Below are 22031 nucleotides of genomic sequence, written 5' to 3' on the forward strand. Positions count from 1 at the left end.
CAAATTGGGATGTTATCACTAGTTTTCCAATGGTGAACAGACACAGGTCTAAAGGTGTGTATTTCTAATGGGAGCAAATATAATCCTGCATATATAATCCTAAACAAATATGAGGAATTTAAAGATATAATCCAGGCTGAAAGCTACACAGCAGCTGTAGCCAAAGCTGGCAGAAAAATGTGCAACTCAGCAGGCTTATCAATATCACTGTTACATCAATAGATCACAGGGAGATCTGCCTAGAATTAGAATTTCTTGATAGATTCATTTTCTGTTTTCTCATATTGTTTAGTTGCATCCTCGTGTCGAGATGATTTCTCATTTCAAGCTTGTTCTTTTTCAAATTAAGACTTAAGAGCATTGCTCAGATTTTTTAACAGTCTCGTTTGAGTCAAAAAAAAGTACATGCTTTGTTTATTCTAAGGTTTTAAGTATCGGGCATAAACAAAATGACTGAGTCGTCACCAGCTCTTTAAATGAGGTCATTACAAAGTCAGATAAATAAAAGCTGGGATAATTCAGTAGTTTGTAGAAGCACAAGCAGCAGTAACCGCTGTATGACTATCATTTCCTCACACTGTTGGAGGAACAGCTCTTCTTTACAACATTGCTTTAGTTCATACCCGAGGTGCTCTGCCTGGGTTCATGTCAGTTTCTCTGACCTTGGGGTGATTCTGAGGTTGCACTTTATCTGATTATGTACTGATATGTGAAACATTAGAAGTTACATAGGGCGTACTTTCTTATTACCACGACTATATATCATGGTGACTTACATCCAATGAACAGAGCGCATATGAAGGCTGTTAAAACTTTTAACACAAATTTCGCTTCCATTCTGTGACAATGACTGAGAATGCATCGTGTGCTGTTCCTGGATCAGTGCTGACAATCCACTATTTTCAGTGCAGTAATGAAGGAGCGAGTGCTTTGTTACATGATATAATCCTCACATCCTCATTAAAAAAGTGCAGTCAAATTGCACCACTCATGAAATCTTTAAAGTGAATGTTTGAAAGTGTTGAGGTTTGTTCAGTCTCAAAAACTCAACCTACCCAACTTCAGGCTCAAGCCTGCTGACTGCTGTTTGGCCACCACCTTCCCATTCTGACCAATCACACAGAAGCTTCAGAGCTGGACCGGCCTATTATGAAAACCTATTGAAACTCAACTCAGAAACACTATACTGGGACGTCAGGGGACTAACTCTGATCGACGTAATCGTCAACCTCACTAAACTTCATTTCCCAGGACCCTTTGTGGTGTTCTAGCCGACGCTGCTACCTCTGGGTCTCGTCCATTTAAAGCAATACCACAGTGGTAGAACTGCAGTGACGGGAACAGAGAGCGAGAAGGCCATAGCAACCGATGATCGGAGGAACTCTCTGTACCTTTTTACACAGTGTGGTTGAGTGCTCTTTGTGTATATTATCTGTCAGGTGGAATGGAGAGGCAGTATTGATTGATTGATTTATTGACCTGTGTTTCCAGGTGGTTTAGTGTAGTCTTTTTGTACTATTGTAAACACTAAGGGCATTTTGTCCATTTAACACGCAGTCAGTAATAGCAGCGCCTTGCGTCGGGTTCGTGGGGGCCGTAGAGTGAGCGAGAGCTGGACAGGTCGATCGTTTTAATGACCCGACACCGCAGTGCTACACGGGGTCAGCTTCTGAGCTCGACTGGAGTTCATGCAAGCACAAAGGGAGCAAATGAAGAACTTTGGAGGCAAGCAGCAACTACCACAGGTGTTGGTTCAGATGAAAAATACCTTAACATTTATAAAAATGAGTAACAACAAGTAAAAGATTCACTTTGTTAAAGGATCTTCCATTCCCTCAATAACTAGACTAGCATCTTGTGGGCATCATGGTCACTGTGGCCTAAACCAGCGGTCCCCAACCTCTTTTGCGCCACAGACCGGTTTATGTCTGACAATATTTTCACCGACTGGCCTTTAAGGTGTAGCGGGTAAATGCAACAAAATAAAACCAGTACCAGTACCAAAAAAAAAGAAGATTTATTCATAACACACGGAAAGGACCCAGGGAAACCGAGTTAACGAAAAAAACGATAAAAAAATAATGCTAAAAAACCCTGAAAACCATGAATTTCACACCTGAGCCTCAATACTCGCATCCCGGCACCAAACTACTCATGGACCGGTACCAGTCCCAGGCCCGGGGGTTGGGGACCGCTGGCCTAAACTGTTAAACCAGTGAAGAAGAAAAGACTGAGTTGATGTAGTTAAACAGTAAGACTTTGTTTTCCATTTTAGAAAAGATGATATAGAAATGTAGTTTTGCTTTTTGTAATAATTAGGAAAAAGGTTCAGTAGCAGCAATTAGCATCTAATCTAATTGGTAGGTTTTCCTTTGAGATGCAAACAAGTGAAGAGAAACCAGTAAAATGGAAACAACCAATAAATCAGATGTTGGTTTTCTAAGTCCTTTGATTTGGAAGTGCACACAATTTTTCCAATTTTCCTTGTTCTTGCATTCACAAAGGGAACAAATTGTTAGTTGATTTCCTGTAAATCAAGTTTGGATAACAATTTAGGTATTTTCAAGAATTAAAATCACATTAAAAAAAGCCTTGACCCAACAAGTCAACATGTAAACCTATAAGAGCTCATGATTAGCTACCTTATCTCGCTAGGTCAGACTTATTTTGTGGTTTTTATTAGTTCCACAATAAAAATTAAAGATTTAAAAGAATTAGAAAAAAAATAACAGGAAAATCCTCCCAAGATGTTGTTCAGATGGGTTTCTTGCAAACTCAGTCGGATCTAGAAACGGAATTGCCAAGCGAGCAAAACTTGACACCAGCAAAGTTTCCAAAGTATATGATGGCAAACGTTTATCCCTTTCTTCACACATGGTTGTGAACAGTTCTAAACTTTGCTCATCTTTAAAAATACCCACTTTCATATTAGCATTACTGTCCAAGATTCGATTTTGAGTGAGCTCCTCTGTGTCGTCGTAGTCGACAGATGCGATGGACAAACCTGGCCTAATTTGGAAAAACTGAATGAACCACTTGTGGTTGCGTTGATTTAGCACGTTACCAAGAGACGGCCAAACCCTTCAGCTGTAGTGGTTGCTGCTTGGTGTCGAGGACACTTATGAGCACAGATCGAGGTGGGAAACATTGGGATCTTGCCTCAGCACGGGGGCTGATTGCGCTAGCTGGAAGAGCCCAAAGAGAAGAGGGAAGGGAATGGAGAACTCTTTCAGGACACCGTGCTGATGCAGAGAGATGGTTTGGGTTGTCAGGGCACCTCCCCAGCCTGGAGGCCACATAGCTTTACTGCTGCTGCCACCCACACGACACTGAGGTGAAACGCACACAGTCACACACACTCGGACTATTTTGCTACGAGTTGATACTGTGTATTTCTTGATATGTTTGATACTGTGGTGTAAATGTAGTGTCCTGCTATCATGCGGTGTTCAGGGGCGGGGGTGGGAGAGCGGTACATTTGGGCTGTCGGGTGGGAGGGAGACAGAGGAGGTTCGCCCTCTCTCCCTCATTTACCTCCTGTTTTTTGAGGGGAGACGTTCTCTCTGTTACCTTTCACTCGTTTCAGCTCGCGCCTGAAACGTTGTTTTTTTCTTTTCGGGAAACGCCATTTTTGTTGAAACTGATCACGAGCACATTCCTGACTCTTCTCTGTCTGTGCTGTTGTTTTCTCCAGATTCTTGCCTGTTGCGACGATATAACATGTGTCTAGTTCTTGCTGACTCACATGTATATAAAGTGCATATATGTGTACACATGTGCAATACACGCTATTCGAGCAATCTATTACTGTGACTATTATTGATGATGATACTTGTCCCTTTTTTGAAGTTTCAGCCTGTTTTTTGTTTGTTTTGTTTATTTTTTGTTCCCCTCCTCGTCCTGATTTGCTGTTGATGGATTGTGTTGCAGGAGCCTAAAAAGGGAAGGTGACTATTGTGATTCTTCACGCTCAGTTTCATTTCAGGGGTTTGTGGACATTTTAACGAAGCCCTTTTTTTATTACTCTCGCTGTAATGTTGTGATGTTGACCCTGATTACCTGTTTCTCTGTTTTTTCTTTTTGTTGTTTTTTTTAAGTGGGCTTGTTGTTAAATTTGTCTGGAAACTCAATAAAGCAATTCACCGATGGTCTGTGCAGTAACTTGTATTCTGAAACTTACAGAGCGCTTTTCTAGTCTCAGATACAGCAAGAGGCTGTCTGTATACAGACTATGGATTATTTGCAAAGCCTGAAAGTTGCCATCATGATGTGATCAACTGGCGCTAACTCTTGAAGGAATTCAAGTCGGCTTTTGAAATTGATACCACAGGCGCGTCCACTAGGAGGCTGAGAGCTACCCTGGTGGGTGGCAGTATTTTTGAACTCTTTGTTCAGTTTAGCTTTTTGACTGTCTTGATTTTCTCGAGCCAGAAGTGAGCATATTTGAGCTAGCAAGCGTGGTTATTGAGCTGAAGCAAGCCAAAACTGAAGCTCAGGCGTGTCTGTACCACACAGCGAACCATATTGTTTCATATGATTCCAGTAAAATGGTTTAAAGATGACTCACAAGTCCACTTCTAATTAGCAAAGATGAGGTCTGTGTTGGAACATCTGTCCATGGCTAACTAAGCCTTAACAAAACAGCAGCTGAAATTAGCCATAGACTGAATTTCATTGTTGAAGTTGGGGTTTTTGATGTGATCGACTTGTCTTTCAAGTGGCCTGTAGAGCAAGTGCTCGGGGTTGTACAGCCTATTGGCTGCTTGCTGAAAAGTCAAACAGTGCACGAGGAGAACCCTCCTCTGAAAACTCTAGATTGGAGAATGGAGACCAAACTTTTGAAGTAATCATCGTTATGTACACTGCTAGCTTAGCACTAAATCGCTATGAGCCTTTAAATCGCATTTGGATAAGGTTTTATATTTGGTGTAGACATGAGAGCATCATTAACCTTGTTATGTTGTTTATGCCCTACTGTCAGTCATTAGTGTGATCGTAAGGTCATATCTGAAACAACTCTTCCACTTGTTAGATCAGCTTAGGCAAAAAGGAAACAGGACACACACACACACACACACACACACACACACACACACACACACACACAAATGCTTTCTAGGCTCATTCAAAATGCATCTGCTCCTCTAAGAGTGTGTTCACACAACCTTATTGATTAGTATATTTATTTTTCTTCCAACTCCTCTGCAGTTTGTTTGAGGAAAGGGCCAGATCTCATTCTAATCCATCTCCATTAGCATGTGTCCTCATTATGGGATGCAGCAGAGCACTCACACCATAGAAACTGATTCTACTAGGAGCAGCTCGACAATGTTTCTCTGTGCAGCAGGAGAACACTTTTTAGGTTTCTGGGTAAAAGGGAAGTGAACCAAGTTCCCAAACTGGTCGTGCCTCAGGTCTTCTTTGGGCAGAACCAGGCCAACGGTTCAACAAGGCCACAAAAATGAAGTTGCATCTTACAATCCACCATGTAGGAGTTTAAACATCTTTGCCAGGTCACAGACATTTTTATCAGTAATGACAACTTATTTGTGAACAACTCATTTGTGAGGAAAAGACCCACTGACTGATCTGCTTTTATGCTAACTGTGACAGGCCTAAATCTGGTCCTAGCACTGGAAAAAGCTGCTAAAATGCAGCCAGTTTGTAACCAGTAACCCAACTGGTGACCAAATTAAGGGATCCTGCAAATTCCTCAAAAAAACAAAAACAATTACACTCCTATTAGATTTCTTTTAATTAGGCTTTATTATTATTCAATTTTCACTTTGACAAGAGCTGAAACTTAGTAAAAAAGAAATATTATTAAAATGAATTAGTTTTTTCAGAAACTTTAAGGACATTATTAGTTTATTGTATAGAAAAAGGAAAACAGCTGTGAATATCCCTCAAATATAATTTTCATATTGTGTCTGTATATCATCTCTCACACAGTTGATCTTGTCTGCTTTGACTGCTTGATGCTTTAGCTCTCTGGTGAGTAGATCTTGATGAGGTGTTGCAGTTCGGTGGGATATCCGGTGACTGGGCAGCGGTGGTTACTTTTCACGTATGTGTAAATGCAGCGGTAACAGAACACGAAGCCCGAGGTGGACAGCACGGTGGCATTGGTGTGGGGCTTCCTGCACAGAGGACAGTTCCTGCTTTCTGAGCCCAGCCCGCCCTGATCCTGCTGCAGGTGGAGCGGGGGTGGAGGAGCCGGCAGGGAGGTGAGAGCTTTCACTGTGCTGAGGTTCTCCGACGAGTACCACCACTCCAGGAACTGCAGGAAGAAAACACCCATAGAGAGGGAAGAGGAGACAGACACAGCCATGCCCCTCGCTGCTTGTGACATCATCCACCACGCTCTCTGCATCACGCTGTGAACACAGAAACAATGCATTGTGGGTGTTTAGCAATGTTTTTTTTTTATGACATTCCTCATTCAAGAACTGTAAAAACTATCACTGAGTGTATGTTTGTGTGGCCTCAAATCAATTCACCAAATGAGCTAAAGCCACACAGTGCACATCAGCAAACATTAAACTTGATAAGTGTTTAAAGTACTTAAACCTTTGGCCAAACAAAGTGAAATTAATCTCACTGTCTGAATATTCGCTGTGAAAAACATCTGTTTTCTAATGTGTTGGATCTGAGCCATCCCAGCAGACAGGCTTGGACCATAAGGACACAACAGTTTTGTGGTTTTTACATCACTGACTAAATGCACTTTAATGCATGGAACGTTGTATCAGCAACATAGAGTTAAACAGGCTGCATGAAAAACTTCCTTCAGTTTAGAATCTGCAACTGGTGATCTATCCGGGTACAAAGCACACCTGTTAGGACACCACTGTGGGTAAAAACAGAGACAGCAAGGAGTTTGCGAGCTGTACCTTCCTCCAGCTGGTCTCCCGGGAGTCCTGGCTTTCCACTCCATGTCTCTGATATCTTGAGTGTTAAGTCGTTCCAGTCTGACCCCGGCCAGCCACAGGAGAGGACTGTGGGTCCTGGAGACTCCAAAGACAAACAGCAGCTGCTGACAGAAGATCCAGGTCTGCCAGGCTGAGCTGACGTACGGATATGCTGCTACGGCCGCCCGGTACAGCCTCTGGCTCCTCGTCTGCGCCAACCGGATGGAGAAATCCTCCTCATCCCTCTGCCGTGCCAATGTAGCCTCTAGCTTGGCCTGCAGGTATGGCAGCAGGCACAGAAGAAGAAGAGACCACCAGCGGGATGTCCTGGTCATCCCGAGGCGCACAGGAAGTCTCTGCCTGCCTGAAACTCTTTTCAGTCCGTAGAAGTTCTCCGAGAAGGAGGCACTGCAGTTAGACAGGAAGTGGTTCTGAAGGAGGAGGTCCAGCAGCAGGTAGAGCTCATCAAAGCATCGCCACAGGAAGCCAAAGCGGGATGGGTTGGACTCTGCCAGAACCTGGAAAGGACACCAGGAGCTAGGCTGTTAGAACCCTAACACTGATCTATGGAAAGTATAAGTACCACCACACACACACGCTCACTTTGACTGCATGTTTCAGTGCCGGTCTGACCGCCTCCATCAAAGACTCCTGTGCCAGGACTTCAAACACTGATGGCTGCTCACTGACAACCGTGGATGTGAGATGGGCTCCGGCCTCAGCCATGGCTGCTGCACAAACACAGCACAGTTACCTTTTACTGCCTTTTGTATGACCACTGCACTCAAGTCCAGACTGAGAGACTCTTCCATCTGTATCTTCCACCTAGAGCAGGGCGATATGGCCAAAATATTTATCACGATATATATTTGAAAATTTGCGATAACGATATAACAGACGATATAATTGATGCGAGACAAAATACAACTCCACAACATTACTAGCGCAAAAAGACAACCTTCCATTTATTTTCACTTACATAAGAAGCTGGTTTTTATGTACATTAAAGCTTTATAAAAATGTATCAGTGCAAATGCAAATTCCTTGCTGAAAGTTTAACCAAAAGGCATTTCCAGTAGAAATGGGCTGATATATCCTGAGCATAACCATGTATAATATCCACTGAAGTTAAAAAGAGGTGCTTTGCAACATTAAACTGCAGTGTGCAGTACGTATTTTTTGGACCATAAGGTGCACGGGATTATAAGGCACATTAAGCGAAACAAAGCAGTCAGATAAATCAAACTTTATTAAACTCATTCTTCTTGCTTCCTCCACTTCTGTACCATTGATTCATTAATGTTGAATTCTCTGGCAGCTGCTCTATTCCCATGTTGTTGTAGTATATTAATGACTAACCTCGTATTGTGGATGGATTATCTCAGTTGTTCTCCTGACTGAAGTTTGGTCCGTTTACAGCATCCTGCCATGCGATTGCATTTGTCTCTAACCATGAAGAACCTTCACGTTCACTTTTATAAGTGGAAAAGTGTTAGTGTTCGTCCTCCAGCTTCACTGCTTATGTTATGCTAACATAGCTGTGTCGCTAGCGATCACGTAGCACATCATTATATAGCAGCTAGCCCAACTTCAGTAACCCTACAAACGTCACTGCTGTTTAGTTTCCTGTCTTCATTTATGTTGGAAGTGATAGCAGAGCTGTACGTTTGATTTTTTTCAGAAATCTCTCAGTCAGAACATGCAATATCATGCTTAGGTAACTAGCGAAACTAGCGAGCTAACTTCCGCTAGCTTCCTGCTAACTTCTAACTCCGTTAAATGTAATAACTTTTGTTTTCATGGATGCCTGGAAGTTAAACTTTATAGTTACACCTCGTAAAGCAGCAATGCTGATCGTTTTATTAAAGATGAAAGAATTTAGACAGTTTTTAACTCTAAGTGATGCTGCAGTGTTGTTTGACCTGAAACATACGGAGTTTAGGACCCAGATTACTCCCAGATTTAAGAGCATCTTAGTCCGACAAATACGACAATAACAACGGCTGCTTGCATGTTCTGCAAAAAAATGTGCTTTGTTGTGTATCTGACGGACAAACACCAAACCAGTTCCACATCACGGAAGTTGCACCATTTTTACAAACCAATTCTGGTTCATCTGTTTCACTCAACAATCGGCCATGTGCGTATGAAAACAAAGGCACTGCGCATGCGCGTTTTACTCCCATTCTATCGCGATATTTCATTTTCCTATCGTTGCCTAACATTATACCGGTATTACCGTGAACGGTATAATATGGCCCAGCCCTACTTCCACCTTTCTGTTAATCTTTGAACACAGAGCGCAAAGCAGGGTTTACACTGGCATGGTAGAAGAAAATCACCATGTGGTGCTGCGTTTGAGGAACAGCTTGAAATGCACTTTCTTGGGAATCTCACGACTAATATTAACTTGAAATCTGTCAGTCAGTCACGTTTAAACAGTTTTAATTCCCGTTTGAGGGGCAATTGTGCAGTTTTTATGTCACTAAAACTAAAATTTATTCAAGTTAGGGCTGCTCAATTAATCGAATTTTAATCACGATTACGATCTGGGCTTTCAACGATCATTAAAAATGACTGAGCCGATTATTAGCCCCTCCCTCGTGCTTTACTCTGGCGCTGCTCCGTGTGGCAAATCGAGCGCACCTCTCTGCATTTCGAACACGCGTCACAACAATTAAGAGGACCCAAGGGAAGCTCGGAAAGCTATGCAGAAGTTATTTGGAGAGGAGAGTGACTGCCATTGGTTGAAAAGAGAGGTAAAAAAAACTTCAGTGGGTTCTGGGTTCGCGGAGTCGAGACGTGGGTCAAGTAGACGTAGTGTGTAAACTTTGCTACAGTGTCGTAGCTGCACCACAGAGCAACACTGCAAAGTTCACTAAACATAGATGTTTACATTTTTCATTTATTTTTTATATTGCAAACATTTGCACTGTAATCAGTATTTGCACACTATTTTATATTATTTTTTAAAGTCATTATTCAATACATTGTTATTGTTAACCCTTTAAATCCCTGTAGAACCGGAGCTGCGTAAGCTAGCGCAATAATTTGTTTTGCATATGAAATCGGAGGAGTTGTACTTACATCTTATGCCATCAGCTTGTCCTCGGTCACGGTTTGCTTCCACATAAAGCTTTGCAAAAGCTGCATGAAAAGCGCTTGCAGGAACAAAAACATAATATTCCAGAAACACGCTTTGCCGATCTGATCAGCTGTTCGTAACACTTCCCACATTGAAAAAGACGTCAACGCGAACTATCGCATGTCCGCCATTTCTTGTCCGAAACCGGAAGTGACGTCATTTTTCGCGGAAAATTTAGTTTTTTACTTGTAGGCCTTAAAAGCCTATACTGGTGTTTTTATAAGTCATGTTTGACTTGTTTCTGGAATGCTTAGAACTCGAATTGCACTGCTGGAAATAGTTTATTTTGATGCACCTGCTGATTTCTTTGCAAATTTGCATCATAGGATTGTTTTTTGTTTTTCCTGCAGTATATAAAAATTGCTGTATCTCCAAAATAAAACTATGAAGATACTCAAAATAAATTTCCTGTGGTGGGAAACTATTTTTTGCAACTTTTTTGTATTTAAAGTTTTGAGGGATAAGCCTCTTAAATTTCCCCAAGTAGAAATATATGTAAAAAAAAAAACAAAAACGATTTTCAATTTTTTTGTAGTTTATTGCACTTTTTTGCAATTAATGTAGTTACTCTGGACTTAATGCATACATATTATTAAAATATGGGCTATGACAGTTGTATTGATATATAGCAACTTGAAATGCTCCCAAAAATGGCACTACAGCATGTAAAAAAAAAAAAAGCTCTGGAGGACTTGGTTCTATGGTAGGTCTTAAAGGGTTAAATGAATATCGTCAAATAATCGAGATCTTAATTTCAGTGAAAATAATCGTGATTATCATTTTTGCCATAATCGAGCAGCCCTAATTCAAGTTTGAAAATTGCTGCCCAAATGAGTCTTAGGAACTACTTTAAGGTGGCTGGAGCACAAAAAAGGAGGTTTCTATCGGGGCTTTGTGATTCACACTTATCTTGTCTCCCTTACAGAGATTCAGTAAGCAACATGACGGATACACGCGGCTGCTGCATGAACTTAGAACCGAGGTACAAGGTGCAAAGCTGGCATGACCTACTTCAGCGTGAGTTGTCCCTGAAGGCTGCATGTGTCGTTAAACGGCCCAGGTGTCTTCAGTGCAACACTCTAAAGTCTTTAAAACGCAAGCCGCGTATATGAGCATTTGTGAAACACTTAATATGTCAGTGACGTTTTGAAATGACGGCTGGTAAACACCAGCTAGTGTCGCATCTTACTCAGTGCTAACGCCAGGTAAGTAAAGCACTGGACAGGTGCTATTACCAGTTTAACACAGTTTAATAGACTAAACAGTAAGAAGTACTGACGGCGCGGGGTAGCATTTACTTTTCACTACTTTATTTCTGTGGTCACACGTACCTTCCTCTGCTGGGTGCTAGCTCCCAGCTAGCAGGTCTGCATTAGCGTCGATTCTCTTTAGGCTCCTTCTAACTCACACGGCAGCGCTGAGCAAAACATTAGGACGGAGTTTGATTTTGTCCCATTTCTCTCCTCTCTCGCCCCACAACGTGTACTGTCCACAACAATTCACCATTTCCGTTTACACACGTTCTAAGTGTTTTTTTCTTCAACAACGTCATCGCGCAAGAATACGTATGCGACTACCCTGTAACTCTACGGTGATTGGCTGTTTCGCTATCAAGCAACCGATGACGCTATACATCCTAGGCCACCGATAGGTGGACGCAGCCAGGCGGTGCCAAATAATGGTAGTCTGCCAAAAAAAGATGATTGCCTGTATTTAAACCGTTGTAAATGACTTGTTGGCCTATAAGCTCCCAAACATATCTGTCATTAATTATATTAAGTAATTTTCAGCCCAAAAAATCACACTAGTCACAAGGTAGAAGATGCAACCAGTTTTTTGCAAAAGCGACGCTACATCCTTTATTTATACAGGTAAAAAGTGCAATTGACCTTAAAAATCCACCTCAGGAAGAGGGAGAGTCAAGAGGGCAGTTATTAGACAACTATAAAATAACAGTTGTTTAAACATATTTTTAATTTACGTTATTTACGGATTCATATTAATTACTTGATTTTGATGTATCGTCGATTTTAATCTGGGCAGCGTTTTTCTTTACATTATTCTATACATACAGCAGTCGAACAAAGCACCGAGTCCAAATAACACAGAGAAACACATAGACCAATCAGGTAAATTGTAACACATCTTACGAGATGCAGAAGTCCGAAGTAGCAAAGTCAAGGAAACAGAAGGGAGGAGTTGAAGCTCATAGTTTACATGGGACATGTAGTAAAGGAAGAAGAAAAGGGTAAACCAGCTGCATCTTTTCATTATTTTTATTTTAACTTAAAGATGACCATTTTTTATACTTTTGAATGTAACATTTATTTTAATTAAAACAAGAAATTAAGATTGCATTATTTTATTTTTACGCTACACCTTATTTCATTGTGGAAATTAATAATACACATTGGTGAACTAATGTGAGTTTGGCACTGATAGAAATTTTAGGCTACTTTGTTTTACAAGAAAAATGTTCGCCGCCCCCCCCCCCCACTACTAACTCTTTTACTCTACGTCCACACTTAAACGGGTATTTTTGAAAACGCCGCTGTTCGAACCTTTCGTCCACACATAAACGGCATTTCGAATCACCGAAAACTGAGATTTTTTTTTTAAACGCCGTTTTTAGCGTTTACGTGTGGACGGGGAATACAGAGTTCGTCATGCAACTCAAAGGTATGTGCCTTTTTTCACGTCACGCTGTGCGTCACGTTATTGTTTGCATGAGATGAATTGCAGAATGGCAGATAGAGACAAAATACTGTTAATCTGACTATCTACAGTTTTACACTCTATACACACGCAGTTACTGTGCCCCAATTTAGAAAGGCAGAGGCGTCACAGTGTAATTATTTTATGTGTAGTTGTTTTTTTCCTGTGTAATAATATTCAACATTGATATCAATACATTTCTCAAAAAAATGCCTCTGTGTGCAAAATGGATTCAAAAACAACTGTGGGATACTGTTAGTCCGTAATTTCGAGAGCACAGAGCATGCTCCCGACGAAAGGGAAACTAATTCTGTCGCAGAGACCTACCTGGCACTTGTGCAGGTGAAGCCAAAGGGAAGATAAGCTTCAGCATATTTACTAGCATTTGGCTTGGAAGGAAGTTGGTTTGGAAACATATTTGGCGATGCTTCATCTCCAGCTTTGCGTTTGTGTGGGAGCCCCGTCAAAAACCTGTCAATGATGCTAGCAGTGTCCAAGGGTTCTTTTTTTTCTCTTTCTTTTCGATCATCTTATATATATTCTCTTAATATGATGTCATCTAATCTATTTCTGGTTTTATCAAACAGCCACTGTGCCTTTAGAAGCAGTGACAAACCAGCAGGTGATATAAAACACATTATTTTATATACAGTCTGTGAAACGTGATGGTTCTGCTTCCTTATCCGTTCTGTCCACATTTAGCCTGTGAAGGTTCCTCAATCAATCAGGAAGGAATTTTGGAGGCTGTCTTTGTGCTCTTTTCCTTGTTGTCTTGTGTCTAACATGGGTACCTAAAAACAAAAAAAGTGATAATTAAACATGAACAATATCCAGCTCTCCATGTGGGTCTGAGTCTGGTTTAATCTCTTGATCCTATGCCCTTCTCTCTCTATCCTCTTCATTTTCTGCCTGCTCTCAGTTGTCTGAGTTCAGTAAAGGCTTAACACATAACAAAGCAAAAATCTGTAGGCCCAATAACATCACTGCAGCAGTGCAGCTTGTTATAATGACCTTGAATTCAGGGACTGTGCAGTCCTCCTGGTGAATGGATGCTGGGTATTTAACCTCTTGATTGCATAATGTGCTGAAATTGTTGTGCACAAACAAGAAGACAAAACATTTTAATCCTCATATATGCAAATATAAATTCCAACATTACACATTATTCAACATTTTGTGGCTTTTCTTCACTTATGCACTGAATTATCGTTTATTCTGTAAAATAAAACACAGTCAACTTGACAGCACATTTACAGTGCTGTGCCAAAATGTTGGCTCACTTGTAATTTCTGAAGCTCACCAAAGCCTCATCAGAAATTGCACAGTAGAAATTAGTTACTGCTAGTTACAATAAATCAAGCATGCGTCTGCGTAGATACTATAAAATCGTAGACTGTATATAAAAATGGACACCTTTTTTGTGAACCCTCAAAATAAATGTTTTGCCATCACCATCTTGGTGTGTGTTGAAATCAGATGTGGTTATTTAGGGGCCAACCTAACTGAGGCATTACATCCTAGTAACCTAATGTTGTTGATCACATGATAAAGCTTAGTCCCCGTTGTCCTTTTTTGACTTTAAAACAGACTTTGATTGACAAAATCATGTTGTATTTTAAAAGAAACGACCATATGGGGAAAGTGTACTGAGAGCAAAGGGAGCTAAAGGCTTGTCTTATCCAGTCGTTAAGTCTGACGTCACTAGCCGTGTCTGGGCCTAAACTCCGCTGCAGGTCCATATATCAGACGATCACTATGGCATTACTGAGAGTTGAAAAACTGTCTAAAGTCTTTCATCTTTAATAAAATGATCAGCGTTCTGCTCTACCAGGTGTAACAATTGAGTTTAACATCCAGGCATCCATGAAAACGGAATTTATGACATTTAACGGAGTTAGAAGTTAGCAGGAAGTTAGCTCGCTAGCTTCTATCTAAATATAATATAGCATGTCCTGACTGCAGGGTTTTGGAAACAAATTAAAACGTACAGCTCTGCTATCACTTCCAACATAAATGAAGACAGAAAAGTAAACAGCAGTGACGTTTGTAGGGTTACTGAAGTTGGGCTAGCTGGTATATAATGATGTGCTACGTGACCGCTAGCAACACAGTAGTGATGGTAAATTTGATTCTTTTTACTGAATCTAGTGTTAATGAGTCACTCACCAAAGTGAATCGGGTGTTTTGAGTCATTTGATTCACTGAGTCAGTTGACCACAGAGTGCAAAAATTTTACATTTTCACTCAAACTTAATTTGTTTCCCTTTTCATGTAAATCCCACTGCTAACATGAATGATTAAAAAAAACAACTATTTTATAGAGAACAAAGAGCAAAAACATTTCTAAAATTAAGCAATTTCTTATCAAAATTGCTTAATAAACATTTATTTTGTTTATTTGTATTTTATTAGTATTTTCCTTAAGTGTGTCAAATATATATTTTCTCATCTAAATGTCCACTGCGCTGTGAGCCAGGGGGCGGTAATGCGCCTTAACATTGGTTGCCAACCAAGAAGAAGAAGAAGAAGCTGTGAGCCAGGAGGGAGGGGGTGTGTCACTACCCGATCCGTACCGGAAACCCGATCGGTACCCCGCATGCGGGAAAGGTGTCTACTTCCGGTCGAAGCCTTTTACGATAGTTACAGGTCAGAGTATCTGTTAAGATGTTAAGAATAACAAGTATCTCTTAACATGTTTCCGATAATGAAACATTTAATATAATGTAGACAAAAATAAAAAAATTAAAAGATAGTGACAGATCGGGACTCCCGATCCTTACTGCGCATGTGCAAAGTCAGACCGTACAAATCGGGTCTACCCGATCCGTACCGCGCATGTGCAGGGGTTTTCTTCTTCTTCTGTTCGTTTAATGGCAGTGTACTCCCCAGTGTACGAGGATATCGCCACCTGCTGACTGAGCGAATGAACCCTATTGTAAACTGAATTAGCGTCATTACAAATGTGTGTTAAATTTGATTTAGTGATAATCGAGTGTGTTTATGCTTGTCTGTGTGGAGAGGATTGTTGGAAAAGTGATGATAATGTCCGCTATCACTGTCAATTGCCAGTAAACACTTCATCTGGCTGCTGAATCTTCACGTGACATATTATAAAGTCTGTATTATTAACTCTGTCATTAGGCACCATTCTTCTTATTTTACGGCGCTGTTGTTCAATTGGGGAACGCTTTCTGTTGAGGAGAAAAGCAAAAATTTGTTGCGGATACGGATTATTCATTGTTTAAATGTCCTGGTAGTCGAAAAGGAGGCAGAGCTGCAGAGAAATGCTAGGAGCTAACTGGGCGCTAACCATATCATTCAAATATATTGAATGTCTTTTTTTTTTTTTTTTTTTTTTTTTATTGACAAAGCACAAAATACAAATACAAAATAGGAAATACAATGTCAGGGGATTCGTATAAAAAAGCAAAATAGACACAGTCTGTTATAGAATCACATAATATTGAACAGGGAACATAGGTTTACGGTTTTGACAGCTTTTTGATTTTGAGAATGTTGTATGGTTTTAACATATTGTTTGGTTTCATTTAAAAAGCACCGAAAGGATGGTTTTGCGTTAGAAAATTTAGATTTATGTATATGAAATTTAGCCAATAATATCAATAAGTTAACCAAATAAAATTCGTTCGCCCTGTGCATAGGGTACTTAAAGAAACCAAACAATATATTCTCGTAACAAAGAGAGAACTCAGAAAAGATAAAGGAAACAACAAAAACACAAAATTCTTGCCAGAAAAGACTCGTGTATAAGCATGACCAAAATAAATGAGAAATATCTTCCTTCACACAATTACAAAATGTACAGTTAACATCAATGTCCTTTTTATAACGTACAAGAAAAGACCTAGTTGGGTAAAAACGATGAATAACTTTAAAAGATATTTCCTTTACTTTGTTATTTAATAGAAATTTCGACGGTAAGGTCCAAATCTTCTCCCATTCCAGGTCCTGGTATAAGTTATTCCAATAGGCGACAGCCGTTGGGACACAAGTTCTGTCTTTTTGAAACAGAGTTCTTATTTCACGGTTGTTTTTCCTCCTTACAGAGGGGAAACACACCTGACCGACATAAGTAGCAGCAGGATCCAGTGGTAAAGGGGTCAAATCACTAACAACAGGATTTCTAAACAACATTAAGACCCCAGCAGGGATAGCATCAAACACTACGGCATATTCCTTTGGTGGAACAGGAAGACCATATGTATTCAAGAATTCTGAGTAAGAGAGTAAACCTCCAGCTGGATTTATAAGTTGTGCAACACGATGAATCCCATTATCAAACCAATTACTTAAAAACTCAGATTTATGTTTGTATAAAATGTCTCTATTGTTCCAAATATAGTATCTATGTGGAGAAAAGTTGTGTTTATAAATCAATGACCAGGAAAGAAGCATTTGTTTATGAAAGTTGGATAGTTTTAAAGGGATTTTATCAATATTGTAATTACAAAGCAAAAGAAAGTTAAGACCACCAATTTTTGAGAAAATATAATTGGGAATAAAGTTCCAAATTGAGGTTGGGTTCCTGAAAAATTGTTTAATCCAGTTTATTTTAAACACATTGTTTAATGAGGAGAAGTCAAGAAAGTTTACTCCACCATGTTGGTATGAGTTGGATAAAACTGATCTTTTAATATAATGAATTCTATTCTTCCATATGAAATTATAAAGATGTCTGTCAATATTTGCCAGGGTTTCTTTATTTACATCAAGAGACAAAGCAGCATAAGTTAGACGAGATAAACCCTCTGCTTTCGTGAGTAAAACTCTCCCTTTAATGGATAAATCCCGCTGCAACCAGGCATTTAGCTTTTTTTGTGTTTTGTCCAAAATTGGAGTGAAATTAAGGGAGCACCTGGTGGATTGATCTTTATTAATGACTATACCAAGGTAAGTGACAGACTCTTTAACTGGGATGCCAGCAATAGATAGACTGGTACAATTTCTAAGGGCAAGCAGTTCACATTTGCCAATGTTTAGGTGGAGTCCTGAAGCTAAAGAAAAGGCATTAATTGTGTTAATAGCCATCTGCACCTGTGAAGCATTTTTTAAAAAGAGAGTGGTATCATCAGCAAGTTGACTAATGAATATTTCTTCATCCGCAATTGTTATACCTTTCAGAGGACTGCGTTTAATATAATCAGAGAGGAGTTGAGCACAGATGAGAAATAAGTATGGGGAGATGGGGCAGCCTTGCCTGATACCGCGGTTCAAGTTAAACCTAGGTGATGTACCTGCTTCTAATTTGATGGAGCAATTCATATTTTTGTACATTGTTTTAATTGCATTCTGAAAATAAGAGCCAAAGCCAAATTTGTCCAAAGCCTGAAAAATAAAACCATGTTCAATCGTGTCAAACGCTTTGCAGAAATCTACAAATAAGATAAAGCTATCATCCCTACACAAATCTGCATAATCAATTAGGTCAAAAATAAGTCTGATGTTGTTGGATATGTGTCTGTTAACCATAAAGCCAGACTGAGTTTCATCAATAATATCATTCAAAACAGCTTTCAGTCTTTTGGCAAAGATCTGAGCTAGGATCTTATAATCATTATTAAGGAGGCAAATTGGCCTCCAATTGTCAATATAAGTGGGATCTTTCTTTGGCTTTGGGATTAGGGTTAAGAGACCTTGTGATAAAGTGGGGGGAAGAGACTGATTTGTAAGACTTTCAATGTATACATTAAGAAGAAATGGAGCCAGTTGATCTGCAAAAGTAATGTAAAATTCAGAGGTTAAGCCATCGGGTCCTGGGGATTTATTAAGTTTAAGACGTCGAATAGCAGGTAGCACCTCACTAATAGATATCGGCCTATCACAGAAACTCATCTGATCTTCTTTAACTGTTCGCACATCAGGGATTTGTTCCATAAAGTTCAGAGCAGCACTCTCATCAAACTCTGACTTGTATAAATTTCTGTAAAAATTGGAGCAATAGGTGGAGACTTTTCGGGGATCATCAATTATAATACCGTCAATATTAAGTCTCCGAACAGAACCAAGTTTAGAACGAGATCTCTCTAATTTAAAAAAATAGGATGAGTGTTGTTCACCTTCTTCTAACCATTTCCTCCTTGATCTCACAAAAGCTCCCTCTGCTTTCAGTTTATAGATATCATTTAACTTACTCTGTTGCAAAGCTAAGTCAGTTTTGTCTTCTTCAGATAGGTTCTCTGGTGGGATCTGAGTGAGAGCAGATATCCTAGTAATTACATTAATTTCTTCATTTTTCCTCTGTTTTGCTGCAGATGAGCCATACTCTCTTAAATATTTAGCGGCTTCAAATTTAAAGAGTTCCCAGTTTTGACAGTAGAGATGACTGGTTAAGGCTTTATCCCAGAAACGTTTGATTAATGACAAAATATCATCAAGCACTTTTTCATGTTTTAGAAGGGAGTTATTAAGTTTCCAGTAGCAGCTCCTACAAGTTTGGGCGGCATTAGTATTGAAAAGGACCTGAAGTGATACCGCTTTGTGATCCGTGAGCGGAGTTGGCATTATATTGGCTATAACATTATCCCTATTTAAGCAATCAGAAATTAACCAGAAGTCAATACGGGATTTAGAAGAGTTGGATTTGTTACTCCATGTAAATAGTTTGGCTTTAGGGTTTTTAAATCTCCAAATGTCTATTAAATGAAACTTTTGCATGAATACATTTAAACAACAGGACAGAGAGTTATTTGAGCTAGGTGGCCATCTGTCTAGTGAAGGATCTGGAGCAATGTTAAAATCACCTCCAACTAATAACAGGAGATTCGGGTATTTGGATAACCAGAACAAAAAGCGTGTTTCAAGGGCATCCAGTAAGAAGTCATTATCAGACTTAGAATTAAAACCATACACGTTGGCAAGAAGAAGAAGTGTACCATCAATGTTGACAATCATTAACACATAGTGTCCTTCTGAGTCCATTTCAGAGTGCATAACGTTCCCATTAAATTTGTTCTTCAGAGTAGTAACTCCTGCCGATCTTTCCGATCCATGTGAGAACCATAGGTCCTTGCCCCACTGAGTTTTCCAAAAAGCAGTATCCTTAATAACAGAATGTGATTCTTGAAAAAAAACAAAGTCAGTATTCTGTTGATTTGCAAACAAAAACAAAGCTTTTCGCTTAACAGTGTCTCTTAAACCCCTGACATTGAGAGAACAAAGTGATATAGACAGTGCGGCTTTAGCACAAAATAATGAACAGTTTACTTCCCATAGTTAACATGGAACTGGTATTAACTTTTATCCTGAACCTCAAAATTGTAAACAACCCCTTTGACATCTGTAACTTTATACCTCAAGGGGGGCATGAAACCTCCATCAACGCAGGTGCAGCTTGATCCTCAGGCGAAGTGAGCATTGGGTGCACCTCTTTCCCCTCAATGATCACACGGACCCCGGCAAAGTGTGCTCTTTTTCCTTCTTTCCTTGCAGCATCAATAAGAGGCCAAAGCTTCTCTCGAATTGCCCTGTCAGCAGAGGACAGATCTTCAGTGAACCTCATGTAGTTTTCTTTCAGAAAGGAGCAGTTTTTAGCTTTTCTCCAGATCAAGTCACGAGCTGATCTTGTCACAAATCGAATGATAACCAGCCTTGGTTTCTTCTGAGTTTCGTTGTAGCGGCCCAGGCGATGAACTACATCAATACTGTTTTTGAATCCTGCACTTGATTCCCCGGCAACAGTGGAGCAGATGTCAAGTACTTTTCTGGTGATGTCTTCTTGCTTTTGCTCAGGGACACCTGAGAGCCTGAGATTCCATCTCCGATGGTATCTTTCAACTTCGTTGACCTTCAGTTCTACTTGAGACATTCTGCTGCTGTTTTTTTCACAAGTAGCTTTAACGGTTTTGGTGACATTCTTCAAAGATTCTACTTCCAAGAACATGAAGTCAATAGACTTCTTCATGGCCTCGATGTTAACAGTATTCTTGCTGATCATAGCCTCCAGATTATCTGAGCGCTCATTAATTAAAGTAGCAATGTTATTTTGCACATCAGCAAGAGTTATATCACCTTTGTGTTTTTTACCATCTGGTCTGGCTGGAGTATCGGGATCCGAATCCGGCAGTGGCATCAGTTCAGGACTTTTGCTGCGGTTGTAGTCATGTTCGGCAGTCACGGCATTCTTGGGGCTGGTTTTTGAGCCAGCAACACCTGTGTTTCTCTCCATTTCCTTGGTTGCTCCTTTGGTTAAACTTTTAAACTTCATGGATGTTTCTTTTTCCTTCCTTTTGCTTCCCTGAGTTGCTGAACGCATCTCTGAAGTAGCAGAGCTTTCCTGCTGTTAGCTGAGCTATCGCTCTGGAAAGAAGCTAGGGTCGCGAAAAAGTCCTTTGAAGTATGGTTCAGGAAGCCGTTACTTAGAAATGCCGCATACGTGTACTGAATAAACAGTCGGTAGAATAACTCATTTGAGATTCAGAGAAAAAACGATGGCTGAAAGGGAAGTAAAACTGCAAAATCCTGCTTAGCCGCGGAGAAGAGCGTCTACCTCGGTCGCCATCTTGGCTGCTCCCCCAAATATATTGAATGTCGCAATGGTGGCAAAGAGAGGAAGTGACGTAAGATTTGCGCATGCGGGGTACCGATCGGGTTTCCGGTACGGATCGGGTAGTGACAGGGTTTTTTTTTTTTTTTTTAAATACTTTAATTAAATTTATGCACATATTACAATCTCTCGTTGGGAGACAACATTTGTGCAACAACATCTTGAAAAGGTTGAATAAGAAATCAAACGAAAAAAAACAAAACAAACAAAACAAACAAAAAAAACAAAACAAAAAAAAACACATATATACATATACATAAATATATGAAGGCCATTTTTATGACATATAACAGTTTCCTTTCTGCGAACACTTTAACATACATGTGGCTTACTTAGTACACCAAAAACACAATCATTAAAAGGATAGAGATTGAGTCCCATTGTCGCATATCAAAGCAGCCTCTTTACATGAATCCCTCAGTAATTCTAAAGATGACAAAAAAGATTTTAATTCAATTTTCAATACAGTTAGGGAAGGTCTTTTACTTTTCCATTTGCATTTGTGTATGTGGTATTTGCCCATAATTATCACCACCTTGTGTAGCATGGACAGTTCCTTAGATGGATCACCATTATTATATAAAACTTGTGTTAGAGTCAGTGGGGTCATCCCATCTATTCTTATACTCAACCAGTCTACTAGATCTTGCCAAAAGTCAGTTGTTACTGAGCAGGAAAAAAACAAATGATCAATACT

General features: G+C 39.9%; 1 protein-coding gene across 3 annotated transcripts; it reads right to left on the bottom strand.

The window, feature by feature from the left end:
• Positions 1-5747: 5747 nt before the first annotated feature.
• pex12 (peroxisomal biogenesis factor 12) lies at positions 5748-11631 on the bottom strand. Of its 3 annotated transcripts, none has more exons than XM_082530097.1 (4): positions 11388-11631; positions 7515-7639; positions 6894-7429; positions 5748-6377 (listed from the first exon to the last, which is right to left on the bottom strand). In XM_082530097.1, the coding sequence occupies exons 2-4, from the start codon at positions 7635-7637 to the stop codon at positions 5984-5986; spliced, it is 1053 nt and encodes a 350-aa protein (XP_082386223.1). In that variant the 5' UTR covers positions 7638-7639; positions 11388-11631; the 3' UTR covers positions 5748-5983. The 3 variants fall into 3 exon arrangements, with proteins under 3 accessions (XP_082386223.1, XP_082386222.1, XP_082386221.1); XM_082530096.1 differs by having other exon boundaries at positions 7515-7642; XM_082530095.1 differs by having other exon boundaries at positions 7515-7736; positions 11388-11630.
• Between the last annotated feature and the right edge of the window lie 10400 nt (positions 11632-22031).

Source organism: Aulonocara stuartgranti (genome assembly GCF_965226115.1).
Source record: "Aulonocara stuartgranti genome assembly, chromosome: 4".
Lineage (NCBI taxonomy): Eukaryota > Metazoa > Chordata > Actinopteri > Cichliformes > Cichlidae > Aulonocara > Aulonocara stuartgranti.